Below are 20097 nucleotides of genomic sequence, written 5' to 3' on the forward strand. Positions count from 1 at the left end.
GGCATGCCTTTGAAGCTTCCCCCTGCCCATCCTGGGGGAGGAGATTTAGCACCTCGCCCAGGATGTGCATTGTTGCAGGACCAGGAGAGCAGGGGCTCTCCTACCCAGGGGTCCAGCAACATGTCTGCTGGGTGGCAGCCTAGGCAGCCTCAGAGCAGACGTGGATTCGTAGGTTAGGTTTCAGGGGGCACCTCTAAGATGCCCTCTGGGGTGCTGGGTACATTAAATCCCACACTGGCATCAGTGTGGGTTTAATGTGCTGAGAAGTTTGATACCAAACTTCCCAGTCTTTAGTGTTGCCATTATGGTGCTGTGGAGCTCGTGTTTGACGAGCTCTCAGCACCATGTACTCTTAAAGGGCTCAGGAATTGACATGAGCACTGTAGGGGCACAGGGCTCCTGCGCCCACACCATTGGCATAAGGCACCCAGCTAGAGGGGGGACTGATGTATGCCATGGCAGTGTAGGTGATGGGCATGGCACACAGGGATGTGTGCCATGTCGACTTTGTTTTGGTTTTGCACTTAATCACTCAGCCTGCAAAGGCAGTGTGTGTGTGTGTAAGGGTACAGGGCCTCTAAGGGTGGCACAAGGTGTGCTGCAGCTCTTAGAGGTCTCCCTTGGTCACAAAGCCCTGGGTACTTAGGGTTCCATTTACTAGGGACTGACATGTGGCCAGGGTTTGCCAATTTGGGTTTTGTTTGTTTTAGGGAATGAACATAGGCCCTGGGCACCTGATTGGCAGGAGTCCAGGGCACACTCAGTCAAAGTACATTCAGCAAAAAGTGAAGGCATACCATGCAAGAAAGATGGCACTTTCTCACAGGGGGATATCTGTTTACTGCAAGAAACCCACCTTCTGCCTAAAGATACCAAGCGCATGCGGGATAGGCGCTTCCCACAGCAGTTTTGGTCCTCGGGCCAGTCCAAACACAATGGGTTGGCGATCCTCTTTAGCGCACGGTCGCAATGCAAGCTGGTCTCTACGATAGCGGAGATGAAGAGGCGGTTCCTGGCAGTCAGGGTGCAAGGGGGGGGGGGCGTGCATTTTACGGTTGGGTCTTTAGATACCCCGAATGAACGGCAGGAGCCCTTCTTGCGCTCAGCCCTATCTGAGGCTCCCCGGATTCAGCGCTTCTGATTGGGGGAGACTTAAATCTGGTAATGGATCCGGAGGTCAATAGGTCGGGGCTGCGGTCTAACCAAGCGGGGGCATTGTCAAGTGCTGGGAAACAGTGGCTTTCTGACTGCGGTTTAGGTGATGTGTGGCAAATCCAGCACCCGAAAGACCGCGACTATACCTACTTCTCAGCGGCACACAAAACATACGCGCGACTTGATCACTTTCTGGCCTCTAAATCTCTTCTCCCTCATTTGCGCGCTGCGACTATTACTCCTCGATCCCTCTCAGATCATGCCCTCCTCTCGGTCCAATTACCAGCATGCTGTGCGTGTTCTACCCCTCTGGGCTGGCGCCTTCGTGATTCCCTGCTTTATTCCAAGGACGTCCTTCAAAGGATCCGAACCGTTATTAAGCACTATATCTCTGAGAATGCACAAGACGGCACACTCCTTGCGTCGGTCTGAGAAGCCCTAAAACTCGTAGTTCGTGGGGAATTTATTGCGGTTGCTGCGTCTTTTATGCGACTCCGCAAACAGAAACGCCGGGAGCTAGAGGCGGTGGTTGAGGAATTGGAAGCGGTTCACACGCGCACTGAGGTGCAGAGGGTGTGGAGGGAGTTGGAAACTCGGTGCCGTATGCTGAAGCATTTGGATTTGGATAGGGCTGAACACGTGCTCATGCGGCTGAGGCATAAATTCTACCTCAGTGGAGATAAGAGTGGGAGGATGCTGGCGCATCGATTACGAGCGCAGGCACAGATGTCTAACATCCCTGTCATCCAGGGTTCGAATGCGGTGGAGCATACCACGGATGCACTGATTGCTGACATATTCCGTTAATTTTACCAGCACCTTTACTCGACGGAAGACGCCCCTTTGCCTGATCCAAGAGACTATCTGTCCTCCAGTAATATCACCCCCGTACTCAAGTCATCGGCCGATGATCTAGACTCTCTAATCCGTCTCGAGGAGGTGATTTCAGCGATTGCGCGGCTCAAAGTGGCTAAATCGCCGGGCCGGGATGGCTTTTCAGCCTTATTCTATAAGAAGTTGTGTGTGGAGCTGGCTCCTCTTCTAACAAAGCTTTTTAATTCCTTTCTCGATACCGGGGAGGTGACGCCTTCCATGTCTGAGGTGGCCATCTCTGAACTTCTCAACCCTGGGAAGGAACCCAAGGTGTGTGGATCGTACAGGCCGATCACGCTCCTTAATATTGACGCAAAATTGTTGGCGGGTGTGTTAGCTTCCTGTCTTAACACCCTCATGGTTGCTATCATAGACCCGGACCAAGCAGGCTTTATACCCTCAAGACAAGGAGGGGATAATACCAAGAGGTTATTGCACCTCATCGATTTTATCCATAGATCACATACCCTAGCCTTTCTGCTGGCAAACGACGTGGAGAAGGCCTTTGATCGGGTGGACTGGGATTATTTATTTGCGGTGCTCCGTACATTTGGCTTTGGGGACAATTTCATTCGATGGGTGCGCTGCCTATACGCCTCCCCCGGAGCGGCGGTGCGGGTTAATGGCTGCAAATACGCCATGTTCCCTATTGCTCGGGGCACGCGACAAGGCTGCCCCTTATCCCCCCTCTTGTTCGTGCTCTATATGGAGCATTTTGCTCAGCACATTCGTTCCAACCCTGATATGGTGGGTTTGAAGTTCGGAGCGGACACCCATAAAATCAGTATGTATGCTGAGGATGTCATCCTCTCTTACGCAACCGCGGACGACTCTGCGGTACTTGACGACAGAGCTCTCTACCTTTGGAAGGTTGGCGGGGTTTAAGGTCAACTTCTCAAAGTCACAAATTCTTAATATCTCTATCCCGGAGGCAGAGGTTCAGGACCTCCAGCAAGACTTTCACTTTCAGTGGGTATCCATGGATATTACCTATCTCGGCATTCGTTTGACCCCTTCCATTGCTAAAATAGCCGCTCTTAAGTACTCTCTGCTGCTGGAACAGACGACCAAGGCCCTGGTCTCGTCTCAAGTTGGCATGGTTTGGCAGGCTGGCGGCAGTGAAGATGACTGTTCTACCGCGCAACCTCTATATCTTCCAAATGCTCCCATTGAGCCCGCCGCCGGGTGCCCTTCGCAAACTCCAGGGGCTGCTTAATAGATTCCTGTGGGACAATAAGAAACCACGCATTGATCGTTAGATAAAAGTGGTGCTTCCATTTGCGCCTACCTGGCTCACTTTCACTGCGAGGTCAGCCTCGGGGATGTAGACCTATACGCTGTGTCTTTCTCTACAGTTTTCGCTCTGCCGGCGCACAGATGTAGGCAGTATAGCTGTGTATTTGCTTCTTTGTGACCACATAATAAACATGATTCATTCTTAAAAAGTTGACACTTAGAAACTTTTTCACATAGAATCACCAATGTTATCCTATGGGAGGAAATTCACTTAGCAGTTAAGTTACTTTAACAATACTTTTCTTACTCCGTGCTGGATACCTAGATTCACCACTGGGACATTTCCTGAAAACAGTTGAGAAAATGCATTTTGGTTAATCGGGTGATTTTTAAGGAATATTCTCAGTTTTCAAAAGAGGACACTCAAAAACTTTTTGGGAGAAAAATTGTCAATGTTATTCTATAAGGAAAAAGAGGTTATAGGTTTCCAGGTAAGTAATCAGTCTTTGGAGTTAGGGTCCAGGGTTAGATGTAGGGGTCTCACAGGGTCAGTGATGCACTGTTGTTGCACCCTCAGCGGCACTCGGGCGGCCGGGTGCAGAGTGTTGAGGCCCAAAGTTATCCTAAGGAGGATAGGGGGACTCCGGTTGGTGGATGCTGGAAAGTAGGCCACAGGGTTGTGGGAGCAAAGCTCCTAGGGTTAAGCTCAGGGCAAGTTGGGGACCAAGTTAGCACCAAAGGGGCACCCTCAGCGGCACTAAGGCGGCCTAGTGCAGGGTGCTGTTTTGAGGTCGGGTGCCTTGTTGATTTCAATGGAGATTCTCCGGGTCAAAGAAACACTGCAGGCTCGGGGACGAGGATCTTCCAGGAGTGACCACCACTTTGAGGGGTAAGTTGGGATGTTGAGGGTTGGTTAGGCACCGCTGGGTTGGGCACACAAGGCCGTGGGGAGTCGGGTGCAGGGGTGCCTTGGGACGTCGGATTTTCTTACCCGCTCTGGTCACGGTAGGGGGGGGTCCTCTGGATTGAGGCTGCAGGTGTCTGGAGGCTCGAGGCAGGTCAGGGATCGCCGGGTCTCGGGTCAGGATCGCCGGGGGGACATCCTTGTGGTACTTTTCCACCCTAGCTCGGGCCGGGTTCGGCGGGTGCAGAGTGGGCTGGATTCTCCGTTCCTGGCTGGCACCAGAAGCTGCAGTTCAAACACGTCTGGTGTTCACAGGAGAAACCGCTTGGAAAGTGAAGGCAGGCAGGTGCTCCAGGGTTTTTGAGGTTGCTGTCCGCTGGACACACTGGGGTTTTGCAGGAGCAGGTTTGAGGGGAGACAGGCGTGTAGGGCTGGTGTGAGAAAGTGCCATCTTTCTTGCATGGTATGCCCCCACTTTTTGCTGAATTGCTGATGTACTTTGACTGATTGTGCCCTGGGCTCCTGCCAATCAGGTGCCCAGGGCCTGTGTTCCTTCCCTAAAACTGTATTGAAACCAAAACCCAATTGGCCTCTCTGGTCACATGTCAGCCCCTGGTAAATGGTACCCTAGGTACCCAGGGCACTGTGACCAGAGAAGGCCCCTAAGGGCTGCAGCACTCATTGTGCCAACCTTAGAGGCCCTGTACCCTGACACACACACACGGCCTTTGCAGGCTGAGTGTCTTGGCACAGAACAAAACAAAGTCGACATGGCACACATCCCTGTGTGCCATGCCCACAACACACTGCCCTGGCATACCTCAGTCACTCCTCTAGCTGGGTGCCCTTTGCCAGTGGTGTGGGTACAGGTGCGTGAGCCCTATACCCCTACAGTACCCAGGTCCATTCCTGAGCACTGTAAGTGCAGTGCTGCCATTAAGAGTATATGGTCCTGGGAGGTCGTCATCATAAACTCCACAGCACAATGATGGTTACACTGAATACTGAGAAGTTTGGTATCAAACTTCTCAGCACATTAAACCCACACTGATGGCAGTGTGGGATTTAATGTAAAATGCACGACAGAGGACATCTTAGAGATGCCCCCTGAAACCTAACCTACAATCAACGTCTTGTCTGAGAGCCTGCCTAGGCTGCCACCAGCAGACATGTTGCTGGACCCCTGGGTAGAGAGCCATCCGCTCTCGTGGGCCTGCAACAATGGACATCCTGGGGCGAGGTGCTTGGCCTCCTCCCCCAGGATGGGCAGGGGAAGCTTTAAAGGTATGCCGACTTTGTGAGCCTCTCCAGGCCACTTGCTGTACTCAGCAACTGGTCCCCACCGGTTCTGGCCCCCACTCTGGCGGGAAGACTGGCGGGAAAACCCAAGTGAGGAAAGGTGGTGTGCCAGCCTCTGTCAACCCCACCCCACAGGTGGGGGAGGCGAGGTTAAGCACAACTCTGGGCTCTCGCCATCTTGAGGATGGGGAGCCCTACCCAATCAGGACTAGGCTCCTGCCCCCTCCCACTGGAGAGTGGCAGGATAGGGGTGTACTCACCCCAGGAAAGGGCCCCATTAGTCCCTGACCTTTCCCTACCTTTAACACACCTACATTTAGTATTTAGGGGCACCCTGAACCTTCCTTCCTCAGATTCCGAAACAAGAAGAAGAACAAGAAGAAAGAAGACCTGCCGTGCAGCTGCCAACAAGAGGACGACACCAACTGACTTGGCCCCAGCCCTATAGGCCTGTCGACCCTCGAACCTGCTCCTGCTAAAACCCGGCATCTCCTGTGGTCAGCAACCTCGAAAACCCTGGAGGACATAACTGCCTTGCTCATCAAAAGACTGGGACTCCCACGAGCAGTGGTTCTGCTCAAAGCAAGTAACAAACCCCTGGTGCCAGCCAGGCACCGCGACTCCTGCACACTCTGCACCCGCCGAGCCCGGCCTGTGCCTGAGTGAACAAAGACCACGAGGACGTCCCCCCTGTGACTGTGACCAAGAATCCAGCACCCAAGGACCCTCCTTGACGCTCCTGACGACGCCTGCAGCCTCAATACCAGGGACCCCTCCAACTGCGGCCCCCTGTGCCTAACTCCTGGGTGCCTACCTAACCTACAGCTTCCCAACTTACCTCTCGAAGTGGTGGTCGCACCTGAAGACTCTCCATCCCCGAGCTTGCAGCCTTTGTTTGTCACGCAGCTTTCCCATTGAAATCCAATGAGCGTCCGACGGCTCAAAAGCACCCTGCACCCAGCCGCCCGAGTGCCCATGGAAGTGCTGCTTCTGTTCTATTCTAGTTCACCACTTGCCCTGTGTAAGTGACCAGGAGACCAGCTGCCACAGCTGCGTCGCCTGCCTGATAGCAGCCACCAACCAAAGGCCCCCTGCCCGCCATAGGCTAATATGGGGCCTAAAGTACAAAGTTACTTACCTTCGGTAACTATGTATCTGGTAGAGTGATTCTAGCCGCAGATTCCTTCACGTAGAATTATCCCCAGGCTGAGACTGGATCCGGCAACTTTTTGCCACAGCATCCCTGCGCACCGGGGGCGGGGCGACACCACGCGACTCCGCCCAGGCTTAGTCCGCGTACGTCACGTCAGTGAGGTCACATAAGACCCGCCCCGGTGCGCCCACGTCACTTTTCTTCTGAGAAGTTTTCCGCACCACAACACGGAACCACCAGATAAAAAACTATGGGAGCATGGAAACAGTGTGCGAAAAGCAGAAAACGTTGAAAGAAACGGTGACTAACACCACCACCAGGGTAGTGCCAACACCGCAGACTCCAAGGGCAGAGAAAGAAGAAAGAAGAAGAACAAGCAGAAACCTGCCCAGCCACCATGCCCGCACATAGACAACCTCCCATCCCTGTGCCCCAAAGGGAAGAACAGGAATAAAAGTCATGGCACACGTAGGAAGCTCACCCCCATCATTCTGAGCAAGGAATGGGACCAGTCCCAAGACAGACTGGGACAACAAACCTCTAAGCCACCCCAAACTAGAGGGCAACCACCCACAAGGACAAGGGCAAGACATGGCCAGAGGACCCTCAAACAAGAGGATAGCAATGGAAGGAGGGAGGGAAGGGAGGACAAGGATAGAAGCAATCCCCCCCAAACCTGGAGTAGCCAGAGCAACAGGGCACCGGCGCACCGAAACCCCATCCTCCAAAGGACCAAGAGAGGAATGAACCGCCCCCAGACGGAGCCACCCGTCAAGAACAAGGAAGGCACTCACAGGAAAGACAGCCCCCCCACCGGGAGGCGAGTACCGAAGACCAACCCAAGGGTCTGCGGCTAGAATCGTCTCTACCAGATACATCGTTACCGAAGGTAAGTAACTCGTACATCTGATAGAGACTACTAGCTGCTGATTCCTTCACGGAGAATAGATACCCTAGCAATACCCCCTGGGAAGGAGGGTCTGCGAAAGAACCCCATCAGCCAATGCAGAACAGAGGGCCCCACAGGGGACCAGATCTGTGGACCAGGTAGAACCTCGCCCCTGCCAGGCCAAGGGAACCCCCACAAGCAGAACCCCACAGACCCCAAGGGGATGTAGGAGGGAAGGAAGGCTGAAGAGGCTCGTAAACTCACAGCAGAGGAACCAAGGGCAAGGGCTGAGAGGCCGAAGCAACCCACTCCCCCACAAGACAACATAGCTACCGCTGAATGCCAAAACAGGAAGACGGAAGAAGAAGAAGCAGCAGCCTAGAAAGCCCAAGGAAACTAGGGAGAAGGCGGCGAGCTCACTCCAGATGGAGAGCAGCCTGCTAGCCAGAGCAATGCCGGCAGTCAAGACCAGAAGCAAGAAGGACAGCCCGAGGCCCCAGGAAGGCCAAGTAGGCTACGCCTGGCAAGGGAGAACACAGGGACACCCCAGACCGCAGAAAGGGAGCAGGGCGAGGAGGAGAGGCCCGAGCCACCACCACGAGTGGCCGCGCACACAACCTCAGGAAACAAAAGCAACCTACGTAAACACCATGGAGAACAGGTACCCGAAGGCGACCGGAACCCTCCAGCAGAGCGTAGGCTATATGACAGCTACCATAACCCCACATAAGACACCTGAAGACCCAAGATATGGGAATCCTCTTTGGAAGAACTTCCGCAGCAGAGGAAGAAACAAAAGAACCATGGGGAAAAAAAAGCATCCCTGCTGCAGGCTTGACAGCAGCCCAAGCAAAGCAGAAAGCCCAATCTCAGGGCCAAGTCTGCGCAACTCCTCCTGCAGAACTCACACACAACAAAAGGGCCGTCCAGCAACCAACAATGCCAAAATCCCAAGGAAGGACGTAAGCGGTCAGAAAAACATACTCCACAACCATAACAGCCAGCCTAAAAAGGCCCAAAAGCAACCCTAACTCAGAAGTCACTGAGGAGGGGACGGAGGAGGAGGAGGAGGATGGAGCCCTGCCAAGAGCCTCTGAATGGCGGAGTCGGCCGGGGCTTGGAACAACAGACTGCAATCAAATGGGAGATCAATGAGCCTCTCCCGAATATTCGAGGAAAACGCCGTCCTGAAGCCAAGAATGGCGACGGAGAGCGGCCAAGGAAGCCATGGCCCGGCCCAGCGCCTCAGAGATGTCCAGAGCAGAGCGGAGAATGAACACCGCAAGCTCCCGGCCATTCAAAGCGTGATGCCGCAAATCCACCTGAGCAGACTCCTGGGACAATGCAGACCCCAGAGACTCAGCAGAGTCCCACAAACAGGAGGAGGCCCGAGCCAGCACACACAAGGTGTTAAAGGGTCGCGCTGGTCGAGGCGAAATTGTTGCGTCCCCAAGTGTCCAGCCAGTGGGCCTCTCTGGACGGCGGAGCCAACAGGGGCGGCAGGGAGGGAAAAGCAGTCCGCAAAAGGGGCTAGCGGCTGGGGGGTGAAGGGACAGGCACACCGGGTCACGCGATGTGGGAAAGTGCCGATGCAGAAGATGTGGAGGCACCGGGTCCCCGAAGGCAGGACGCCTCCTAGCCCCCATCAAGGCAGAAAGGAGCGAACCTTCAAAGGGAAGCAAGATTTCCCTCCACAGATGGTCCGCCGGAAAGTGAGCCACCGGGTCACCCATGCGTAGGATGCCCACAGCCGTGGACACCGCGTGAGTGCAAGCCACACCCGCATCCGTAGGGCCCCGCGGTGGAGAAAGCAGCTCCTACGTGGGCAACGGCTGCAAACTAAGGCGGCCGTCCCCGAGGCCAAACGTGGCGGGCAAGGGCCAGACCTGGAAGTTAGAAGGAGCCGAAGAGTGAGGGACCTGCCGCTCTTCCGACGAACACCTCTGCCTCAGGAAGGGCGCGGAGCCACCCTTCGACGCCGGTGAAAAGGACACCACACGGTGACCAGTCTCCGGGGAGGACGATTCAGAGATGCAGCCTGCCTCCGGAGAAGGAGCGTCCGAAGACCAATCCGCGGTACGACCCCTGCGCGGAGCCGTAGTGTCTGTTGCTTGAGGTAGGACGTTGGCACCAGCCGGCGTCACCGGGCAAGGGACCTCCAAGTCACCCAGCACCGGAGCGGGGACCCGAGTAGAGCTGGAGCCGCACAGGCCCCGGAGAGGCACCATGACGGCGCCAGCCCGACCCCCGCTGATGCAACCACCTGCGTGGGGGAACGGGACGGGCCCGGGGATGGGACCTAAGTCCCCCGCCGGCCGCGGCCCAGGAGGCGAAGGTCGCCCGGCAACCTCTGTGGCGGCGCCAGGGATGAGGCAGCCGCCTGTGAGGAGGTACAAGAGGGGCCTGGAGAGGGGCGAGGGGTCTGCCTTCGGCCTCAACCTGGAGCGGGACGAGGAGAGTCCACCGACCCCTGTGGCTACCCACGGACCAGCTGGCGCCGGCGCCATAGCGGCTTCACCTCGGCCTTAGACAGGACCACCCTGCCAAGGGAACGAGAGGGGCTCGGGGATGCGACCCGAGCACCGGCGACCTCCCGCGACACCACAGGGACCCCCGCAGGAGTTTGCGGCGAGGCAGAGACGCTGTGGCCTGAAGGAGGTGCCCCAGAGGAGCATCACCCCCAACAGCACCACATCCTCCAAGCCTGGATCCGACTCAGTCGGGGCCGGAGCCACCGGCGGTGCCGTGGAGGGCCCTGCACAGGGCGAGGGATCCGCGGACGCCCCAGGAGGGTAAGGAGGAGGAGACGCTAACAAGGCCTGCAAAGCCGCCGCGTAAGTCTCCATCTGGACTCTCGATGCCCCAATGTGAGAAAGTGCCATCTTTCTTGCATGGTATGCCCCCACTTTTTGCTGAATTGCTGAATGTACTTTGACTGAGTGTGTCCTGGACTCCTGCCAATCAGGTGCCCAGGGCCTATGTTCCTTCCCTAAAACACAAAACACAAATTGGCAAACCCTGGCCACATGTCAGTCCCTGGTAAATGGTACCCTAGGTACCCAGGGCCTTGTGACCAGGGAAGGCCTCTAAGGGCTGCAGCACTCATTGCGCCACCCTTAGAGGCCCTGTACCCACACACACACACACTCACACACACACACACACACACACACACACACACACTGCCCTTGCAGGCTGGGTGTCGGTACAAGACAAAGAAAGAGTTGACATGGCACACATACCCGTGTGCCATGCCCACCACCTACACTGCCATGGCATACATCAGCCACCCTCTAGCTGGGTGCCCTATGCCAGTGGTGTGGGCGCAGGAGCCCTGTGCCCCTACAGTACCCAGGTCCATTCCTGGGCACTGTAAGTGCAGTGCTGCCATTTAAGAGCACATGGTGCTGAGAGCTCAAACACGAACTCAACAGCACCATAATGGCAACACTAAAGACTGAGAAGTTTGGTATCAAACTTCTCAGCACATTAAACCCACACTGATGCCAGTGTGGGATTTAATGTACCAAGCACCCCAGAGGGCATCTTAGAGATGCCCCCTAAAACCTAACCTACAATCCACATCTGTTCTGAGGCTGCCTAGGCTGCCACACAGCAGACATGTTGCTGCACCCCTGGGTAGGAGAGCCCCTGCTCTCCTGGGTCTGCAACAATGCACATCCTGGGCGAGGTGCTAATTCTCCTCCCCCAGGATGGGCATGGGGAAACTTCAAAGGCATGCCGCCTCTGTGAGCTTCCCCAGGCCACAGCAACCCCCCACTCTGGCGGGAAGCTTGGCCGAAAACCCCAAATAAGGGCAGGGGATGTGCCAGCCTGCCAACCCCACCCCTCAGGTGGGGGAGGCGAGGTGAAGCACATCTCCGGTCGTCTTTCATGGGTTGACAGTCATTGCAGAACTCCATGTGCCCTATCCCAAGGGGTACTTTCTGGGAGCTCGATAAACTGATGTGTTCAGTGGTCTGGGTGGGCTTACAGAGTTGGCCACTTTGAAGCTTCCATGAGAGAAAGGAGGACTTGGGCTCCCTGATCTGTCTCTTTACTATGCCACGGTGCATCTTCAACAAGCTATACACTGGTTTGATGAGAGTGGTAACTGGGAGGAGACACTGCTGGATGGCTCCTACCAGCATTTTACACTGCCTGAGGCCTTCTTGAAGGGACATCACTCCACAGGTCACCCCCTGTCAAATATGACAAGTAGGTGCGGATTGGCACACAGTGGTGAACATAGTGCTAAAGAGGCATCAGACATACTTTTACAGCACAATCAACCTTTCAAAAGAACGGCAAAAGATAGGACTGTTGTAAAATGGAGGAACTGTAGTTATTCACACAATGGGCAACCAAATCCTTAATAGGGTTTTGACCTTTAGAGAGGCAGGAGCAACGTTTGAGGTGGGCACGGGGCAGCTCCTCCAATAAGTGATTCTGACTCACATCACCACAGAAATCTGGAATCCCTGAGGCTCTGCCAGAAACAAGTCATTAAAAAAATGCTAGATCAAGCAGGCAGCAATCGAGTGATCACACATCTCTACACAGTAATGGTGCAGGGGTGGGGGGTTTGACCACCTTCAATTCTGACAGGGTGTGGGAGAAAAAAACAACTGTTGAGAACATTTTAAGTGAATATCTCATTCTGGACTTTGTGGGCAGTGAATGGCATGGACGTTACTTTTAGTAAACGTGTTAATATGCTTCATGTTAGAATGTTCTATTAATGGTGAATTGTGAATACTGTAACCATGAAGATAGATGTTGCTCTGAAGCTCAATAAAAAGTTTTTTAAATGAAAACTATCCCTACCACATATAACCACTCACTTCCACACTATTAATGATATTAGCATTTCTCCCAGATAGGAGTACAGCCTAATCAAACAAGTAAAAGTTATGGCTAACACGACCCAAGTTTCAGTCTAGGCAGTAGATTCAGACTCACATTGAGGTCCATGACTCCACTATCAATCTGCCTCCGGTTGCGATTCGAGGAAGTGGAAGAGGGAGAAAGCAGCTCGCGGTAGGAGATCTTGCCAGTGTGCCAGTTTGTCCAGTAGATCTTGTTGCCCTTGACATAGACGTCCATGGCATCAATGCGCACATTCTGGTCCCCCTGGAAGGCCTGCTCATAGGCAGAATTGGGATTGAATGGGTGGAGACTCCGAATCTCGTTGTTGTCGGCGATGTACAAGATTTGCTGATGCAAGTCTATAATGGGTTGGAGGGACGAAAAGCACACAGAAAATTAGCAAGTTTGAGCAAGGACTACAAAGCACTTCAAAACTGCCCATCACTCTCGAATTCCTACCATTATCACCCTCTAGTTTTTTTACTGACTACATATTCCCTTCTTCATTACCCTGACCTCTATACAGCATCAAACAACATTTTACATGCAGACCTATAAGCGAGGCAGAGGATGGTAAGGGAAAAACTGGCTTAAAGTTCACTTCAGTTCAGGGATTCAGGGTGTTTTTGCAGAGCTTTGCGTTTGCCATGGTTTAGGAAGGGGGCAGGGTGCTAAAGTCAGCATTTGGCTGTATTTGCATTGCTGTTTATGGATCTCGGGGCAGGAACAGCAGGAGATGGTGCAGACAAGAATCTAGAAGTGTTGCCAAAGCTCTGTGAGGATTGGAATAGCAAATGTTATATGTTCCCAGATGTATGTATCTGCAGCAAAGTACAGATGGAATTGCTGGGTTTCTGGGAGGTGTAGGGACATAGTGGAATTCTCAAAATGGCCTCGAGTGGAGTGCACTGCAGGTCACAGAGAAAATGAATTGGCTGGATGGCCGATAGAAATGGGTGCTGCAGATGATAAAAAGGTACTCAGGCACTGCATGGTGTTTCTAGTACCACTCAAGTAACAGACAGATAGGCACAGAAGAGGTGTGCTAATAAAATTGCATTTTGAGGCACAAAATCCTTACTCTCAGACTTGCAGGAGTGGTGCATCTTCACAAAGTTCTTGGCACAGCTGCATAAGTGTGAACCTTTGGTGTTGTTACATATCTGCGAGCATGTCCCAAACTTCAAGCACTCGTTCACATCTGAAATGAAGAGAAATATCACTCAAACCCGTTAACATTTGAAATAGAGTCCGAGGCTAATCTCACCATCTCATCGGGCAGTGGAGTAAAGCCGAGAAAAAGCCACCTAAAGAACAAGTTACTTACCTTCGGTAACGATGTATCTGTAAGAAACATTAGTTAGTTAGATTCCTCACCTTAGAATATCCCCAGGCGTCAGACTGGATCCGGAAGATTTTTCGTCAGCAATACCCCTTGCGCGTCGCTAGGCGTCGTCTGCGGCTCCGCGTCCGTCGTCGGCGTCGTGCGCCGGAATGACGTCGGAGTACTTAGACGCCGCCCTCGCGCGCTGACGTCAGTTCTTGTACATAGCCTTCCGCGCCAGGAACGCAGTGCCATGCAAAGACCGACACTGGTGCCAAAAATAAAATCTAGGGGCCTGAAAAGGATAACCTTAACCCTAGATGTCAGTTCGCAGAACGGGGAGGATGGGTGGGTCGGTGAGGAATCTAACTAACTAATGTTTCTTACAGATACATCGTTACCGAAGGTAAGTAACTTGTTCATCTGAAAGAAACACGTTAGTTAGATTCCTCACCTTAGAATAGATACCCAAGCAATACCATCCCCGGTGGTGGGTCTGCGAACCAAGATCACACCAGAAAGTCCTGGAGGACAGAACGGCCAAAGAAGCCATCCCTCCGGACTTGGCTGTCAAGGCAATAATGCCTGGCAAACGTGTGTAGCGAAGCCCACGTCGCCGTCTGGCAGATGTCCTGCAAAGGGACTCCCCGTCCCAAAGCAGTAGTAGCCGCTGTGGCCCGAGTAGAATGGGCGCGCAGCCCAACAGGAGGGTCCTTTTTTGCCAAGGAGTAACAAATTTTGATGCACAAAACGACCCACCGAGAGATGGTCCGTTTGTGCACAGCTTTCCCCTTCTTAGCACCCACGTATCCAACGAAAAGTTGGTCGTCCACCCGGAACTGCTTTGTGCGGTCCAAATAAAAGGAGAGCGCACGTTTTGGGTCCAGACGGTGGAGCCTCTCTTCCTCTTTGGAAGGATGCGGAGGCGGAAAGAAGGTGGGCAAGGTGACAGACTGCCCAAGATGAAATGGAGTCACTACTTTCGGAAGAAAGGAGGGACGAGGCCGAAAGACAACCTTGTCCGGATGAACAGACAGAAAAGGAGGCTTTGAAGATAAAGCCTGGAGCTCACTCACCCGTCTAGCCGAGGTGATGGCTACCAGAAAAGCAGTCTTAAGAGTCAGAAGACGAAGAGGACAATTGTAAAAAGGCTCGAAGGGAGCGCACATCAGGAATGTCAAGACCAGATTCAAGTCCCACTGAGGCATTACAAAAGGGACAGGAGGGAACGTGTGAGTAATGCCTTTTAGAAAGCGTATAACCACAGGGGACTTGAAAAGAGAAGGCTGATCAGGAAGCCGCAAGAAGGCAGAGATGGCAGCAAGATAACCTTTCAGGGTGCCCAGGGCAGAGCCCTGCCGGGCCAGAGAAAGAAGATAGAGGAGAACCTCAGAAAGAGGGGCGGAAAGGGGATCCACAGCCTTTGCTGTGCACCATGCCACAAATTTGTTCCACCGGCAGGCGTATACCGTCTTTGTGGAGGGACGTCTGGCTGCCAGAATGATATCACAGACTTCAGGAGGCAAGTCAAATGGCATCAACTGCCGCCGCTCAATCTCCACGCATGGAGGTGGAGGCTGGACAGGTTCGGGTGGAGGACCGTCCCCTGCTGCTGCGACAGAAGATCCTCCCGAAGGGGCAGACGTATCGGGGGATCGGTCAACATACTGAGTAGCTCGGGATACCAGTATCTTCGTGCCCAATCCGGAGCCACCAAGATGACTTGGGCCCGATCGTGCCTGATCTTCTTCAGCACTCTGGGCAGAAGTGGTATAGGCGGAAAGGCGTACAACAGACCGCAACTCCACTCGTGACGAAAAGCGTCGCCGAGCGAGTGCCGCCTTGGAAATTCCAACGCGCAGAACTGCTGACATTGTGCGTTCTCTTCGGTGGCGAATAGATCTAACCAAGGCTCTCCCCACTGCTGAAAGAGACCTTGCGCCACTTCGGAGTTCAGACGCCATTCGTGATCCATCATGCACCGGCGGCTGAGTTCGTCCGCTCTGGCGTTCAGAGAGCCCGCCAGATGTTGAACCACTAGGGTGACGCCCTGGTGTTCCAGCCACGTCCAGAGGCGCAGAGCCTCCTGACAAAGGGTCCACGACCCCACCCCGCCCCGTTTGTTGCAATACTACATGGCGGTGGTGTTGTCCGTGAACACCTGCACGACACTGCCCCTGACAGAGGGAAGGAAGGCTTTCAGTGCAAGTCAGATCGCTCTCAACTCCAACAGGTTGATGTGGAGACGAGACTCTGCCGGAGAGCTGAGGCCTCTGATCTCCGCCTCTCCCATATGGCCACCCCATCCCAGGAGGGACGCATCCGTCACTACGACATGCTCCGGTTGGGGAAGGGAGAGGCTCCTGCCCATGACCCAATCGCGGTCCGTGAGCCACCACTGCAACTGCTGTGCAGTGCCCTCCGAGATCAAGACATGGTCGGACAGGTTGCCGTGATGCTGGGCCCACTGAAACTTCAGGTCCCACTGCAGAGCCCGCATGCGCCGCCTGGCGTGATGCACTAGTAGGATGCAGGAGGCCATCAGCCCCAGAAGCCGCAACACTAGCCTGACCGAAACCCAGGATAGAGGCCGAAAGATGGGAATCAGGGCCTGTATATCCCGGACCCGCTGTTCCGGTGGATAGACCCGGAACTGCGCCGAATCGAGAACCGCTCCGATGAAGAGGAGCTTCTGAGAGGGACTCAGGTGTGACTTCGGCACGTTGATGGAAAATCCCAGCAAATGCAGGAGATCCGCCGTAGTGTGGAGGTGGGAGACGACTGCCTGGGGCGAGCCCGCCTTCAACAACCAGTCGTCGAGATAGGGGAAGACTGGAACCCCTGATCTGCGCAGATGAGCTGCGACCACCGCCATCACTTTCATGAACACCCGAGGGGCACTGGTGAGGCCGAAGGGGAGCACGGTAAACTGAAAGTGCTCTTGGCCCACCGTGAACCGCAGGTAACGCCGGTGGGCCGGCAGGACGGGGATGTGGAAATATGCGTCCTGCAAGTCCAACGCTACCATCCAGTCTCCGGGGTCTAGGGCAGCTAGAACCTGAGCCAAAGTCAACATCTTGAACCTTTCCTTCCGGAGGAAGGCATTGACGTTCCGAAGGTCCAAGATAGGGCGTAGGCCCCCTTTGCCCTTCTTGGGAACCAGAAAGTAGTGGGAATAACAACCACGACCTACTTCTGGACTCGGAACGCGCTCGACGGCCCCCTTGGCCAAGAGGGCGGAAACTTCCTCGTGGAGAAGATGCAAATGATCCCCCGAGATACGGTGGTGCTGCGGTGGCATGGCTGGAGGAGTCGTCTCGAAGGGGAGGGAGTAGCCCCTTCGGACGATTTGCAGCACCCACCTGTCCGATGTGATGGACCGCCAGTGGAGCAGGTGATGGCGAACTCTGCCGCCCACTGGCGTGGAATGGGCCTGAAAGCTCGGACTAGGAAGGCTTGGAGGCGGATGCTGCCGGGGTGGATGTGGGCTGACCTAGTCGTCCTCCAGATCCGCCTCGGCGGAAACCACGTCCGCGACCGCGCGCAGGTTGGTTCTGCGGCTGGTGGCTAGGCGCACGTGAGGAGGCACCCCTTCCTTGGCCACGAAAGGGGCGAAAAGCGGAAGATTGCGACCGCGGGGCCGAGAGGCCCAAGGACTTGGCCATAGCCCGGGAGTCCTTAAAGCGGTTCAGCGCACTGTCCGCCTTCTCGCCAAACAGGCGAGTGCCATCAAACGGCATGTCCATGAGAGTGCTCTGGACATCGCCGGAAAACGACGTGGACCGCAGCCAGGCGTGACGTCGAAGCGCCACTGTGGAGGAAATGGCCCTACCCAGCGAGTCCGTGGTGTCAAGCCCACAACGTATAGCATGTCGCGCGGCATCCCTCCCATCGGCCAGAGCCTGGGTAAGTTGTGTCTGGACCTCCTCCGGACACAGGGGCAGCGCGTCCTCCACCGCATCCCACAGAGAGTGGGAATAACGGTCCAAGAGACAAGCGGTGTTCAAAGACCGCAGGCCCAAACTAAGGGAAGAGAACAGTTTCTTGCCAAACTGCTCCAGTCTCTTGGAATCCCGATCCGGCGGGGCGGTCGGGAAAGAGGATTGGGAGGTGGAGGCCTGGATAACCAGGCTCTCAGGGGTAGGGTGTTGGGACAGAAAACTGGGGTCGTCCGGAGCAGGGCGGTGGCGCCTGGCAACGTTCCTGTCCACAGGAGGAACTGTGGAGGGCTTGGACCAGGTGCCCTGTAGAACGTCAGTGAGGGCCTCATTGAATGGCAGCAGAGGCTCAGTGGAGCTTGCTGCAGACTGAAGCACCTCAGTGAGGACGTTCGTCCTCACAGCCACGGCAGGCAGCTCGAGCCCAAGGGCTGCGGCCACCTTGCGCAGCACCACGGAGAAAGCAGCACCCTCCTCCGAAGCCACAGTCGGAGGAGAGATGAATCCAGTGTCTGGCGAGGTATCCAGACCACTGGCCTCCCCCAGTTCATCTGCCCAGTCCTGGGACAGTTGGGCCTGAGCGTCCATAGGATCCTCGGATCCCTCCCAGTCGGCTACAGTCCGTACAGGCTTTAAACCCAGGCATCCTACCGGCACCGGTGTCGAGACTCGATCAAAAAGGATCAAAAAGTTAGTCAAAAATTGACTAAAGGGGTAGCTCTCCCGGATCTGCGCTTACTGGCGCGGAAAAAAGAAGAACTGACGTCAGCGCGCGAGGGCGGCGTCTAAGTACTCCGACGACGTCATTCCGGCGCACGACGCCAACGACGGACGCGGAGCCGCAGACGACGCCTAGCGACGCGCAAGGGGTATTGCTGACGAAAAATCTTCCGGATCCAGTCTGACGCCTGGGGATATTCTAAGGTGAGGAATCTAACTAACGTGTTTCTTTCAGATAATGCATAACAGACAACAGTTCACCAGCTCTCCTACGGGTGTATGCCCTGGACTCTTCCCACAGGTATATGCCTCAGGCACTTTGGACACTACAGCAAACCATTAGAAGGAAACTTTAATGACACCCTGTACTGCACTCCCCTTCAGAGTACCTACAGACAACATTACCCAGCAAATAGGGGCCAGATGTTATGTCACTGTTATTTACGTCACTGTTATTTACGTAGTACAATCTAGAATTATCATGGTGTTGTAGTGTTTTTACAATCATGCTGATGTTTTATGTAGGTCTGGGCGTGTCATTTGTGCCTGGTCAGTATTAGTGTTTTGCTTTAATTAGTAGGTTTATAAAAGAAGGTACTTTCCTTCATATACGAAATTACGATTTCGTTGCAGTTCCTCCAAAGTTTTGCCCCTTTTTATGCTACTAGATGCTGATTTTTTTACTCTGACAGCGAGCTGAAAATGGCTAACCAGACCTTTTGTGCCAGTGCTCTTAGTAGCAGAGTGCCCCTTTTTGCATGGTTGCTCACCACTTTTTGCCTGTTGTTGATGCTCTTTGACTAAGTGTGTCCTGGGTTCCTGCCAACCAGGTACCCAGGTAGGGCCTATGTTCTTTCGCTAAAACTGCACTGTTGCAAACCCAATTAGTAACTCTCTGGCCACATGTAAGTCCCTTGAATCCGGATTTTTTTTTGCAGCAGCACCTTTGCGCGCCGGGGGACGGAGCCACAAGACCCCGCCCTGACGTCGTCCACGTACGTGACGTCAGCGAGGTCATACAAGTCCCTTCCGGTGTGCTGATGTCAGTTTTCTAAGGAGAAACTTTTCCGCTACACAACGCGGAGCCACCAATTAAAAAAACGGTGAAAGTATGGGAACAGTGTGCAAGGGATGAAAATCCGTGAATAAATAAGGAGGATGGTGCAAGACACCATCGTAAGAGAGAGAATTAGATACTGCCAACATATAAGTGAAAAAGTTGTGAGAAAGAACCCCACAAGCTAAGCGAAGACCCTTCCCAGTGCAACAAGGTAAGAATATCTCAACAGACAGAAATAGACTGTGTAGGAAGGAATATGCTACTTACCAGTATGCATCTGTTCTTGGCATGTAGAGCTGCAGAGCCACACACTTAGGATAGTAGATCGCCATCTGGTGTTGGGCTCGGATGCTTGCAGGTTGTTGTTATCTTCGGAAGAAGTCTTTGGTCACGAGATAGGTGACTCCTCCCTTGTACTACAGTGCGCATGGGCATCCACTCCATCGTTAGATTGTTTTTCGCCATTATGGGAAATGATGGAGTTTGTAAAAAGAGAGCGATGTCCATGTGTAATGTCTAAGTAAGACGATGCTGGAACAGATACAGGTCCCAGGAAGGTGGGTGGGCGTGTGTGGCTCTGCAGCTCTACATGCCAAGAACAGATGCATACTGGTAAGTAGCATATTCCGTTCGAGGCATATGAGCTGCAGATCCCACACTGAGGGTAGACTATATAG

General features: G+C 54.1%; 1 protein-coding gene across 2 annotated transcripts in view; it reads right to left on the reverse strand.

Moving 5' to 3' along the window:
* The window catches only part of LRP1 (LDL receptor related protein 1), a 1298976-nt gene that overhangs the window by 142589 nt on the left and 1136290 nt on the right, over window positions 1-20097 (reverse strand). For both annotated transcript variants that reach the window (XM_085654639.1, XM_085654638.1), the window contains exons 75-76: window positions 13460-13579; window positions 12472-12737 (exon numbers count right to left, since the gene is read on the reverse strand). In XM_085654639.1, the coding sequence (XP_085510765.1) occupies window positions 12472-12737; window positions 13460-13579 (386 nt within the window). The remainder of the gene's footprint in view (window positions 1-12471; window positions 12738-13459; window positions 13580-20097) is intronic.

The sequence above is a fragment of the Triturus cristatus genome, chromosome 4_1 (genome assembly GCF_964204655.1).
Source record: "Triturus cristatus chromosome 4_1, aTriCri1.1, whole genome shotgun sequence".
In the NCBI taxonomy this organism is placed as follows: domain Eukaryota; kingdom Metazoa; phylum Chordata; class Amphibia; order Caudata; family Salamandridae; genus Triturus; species Triturus cristatus.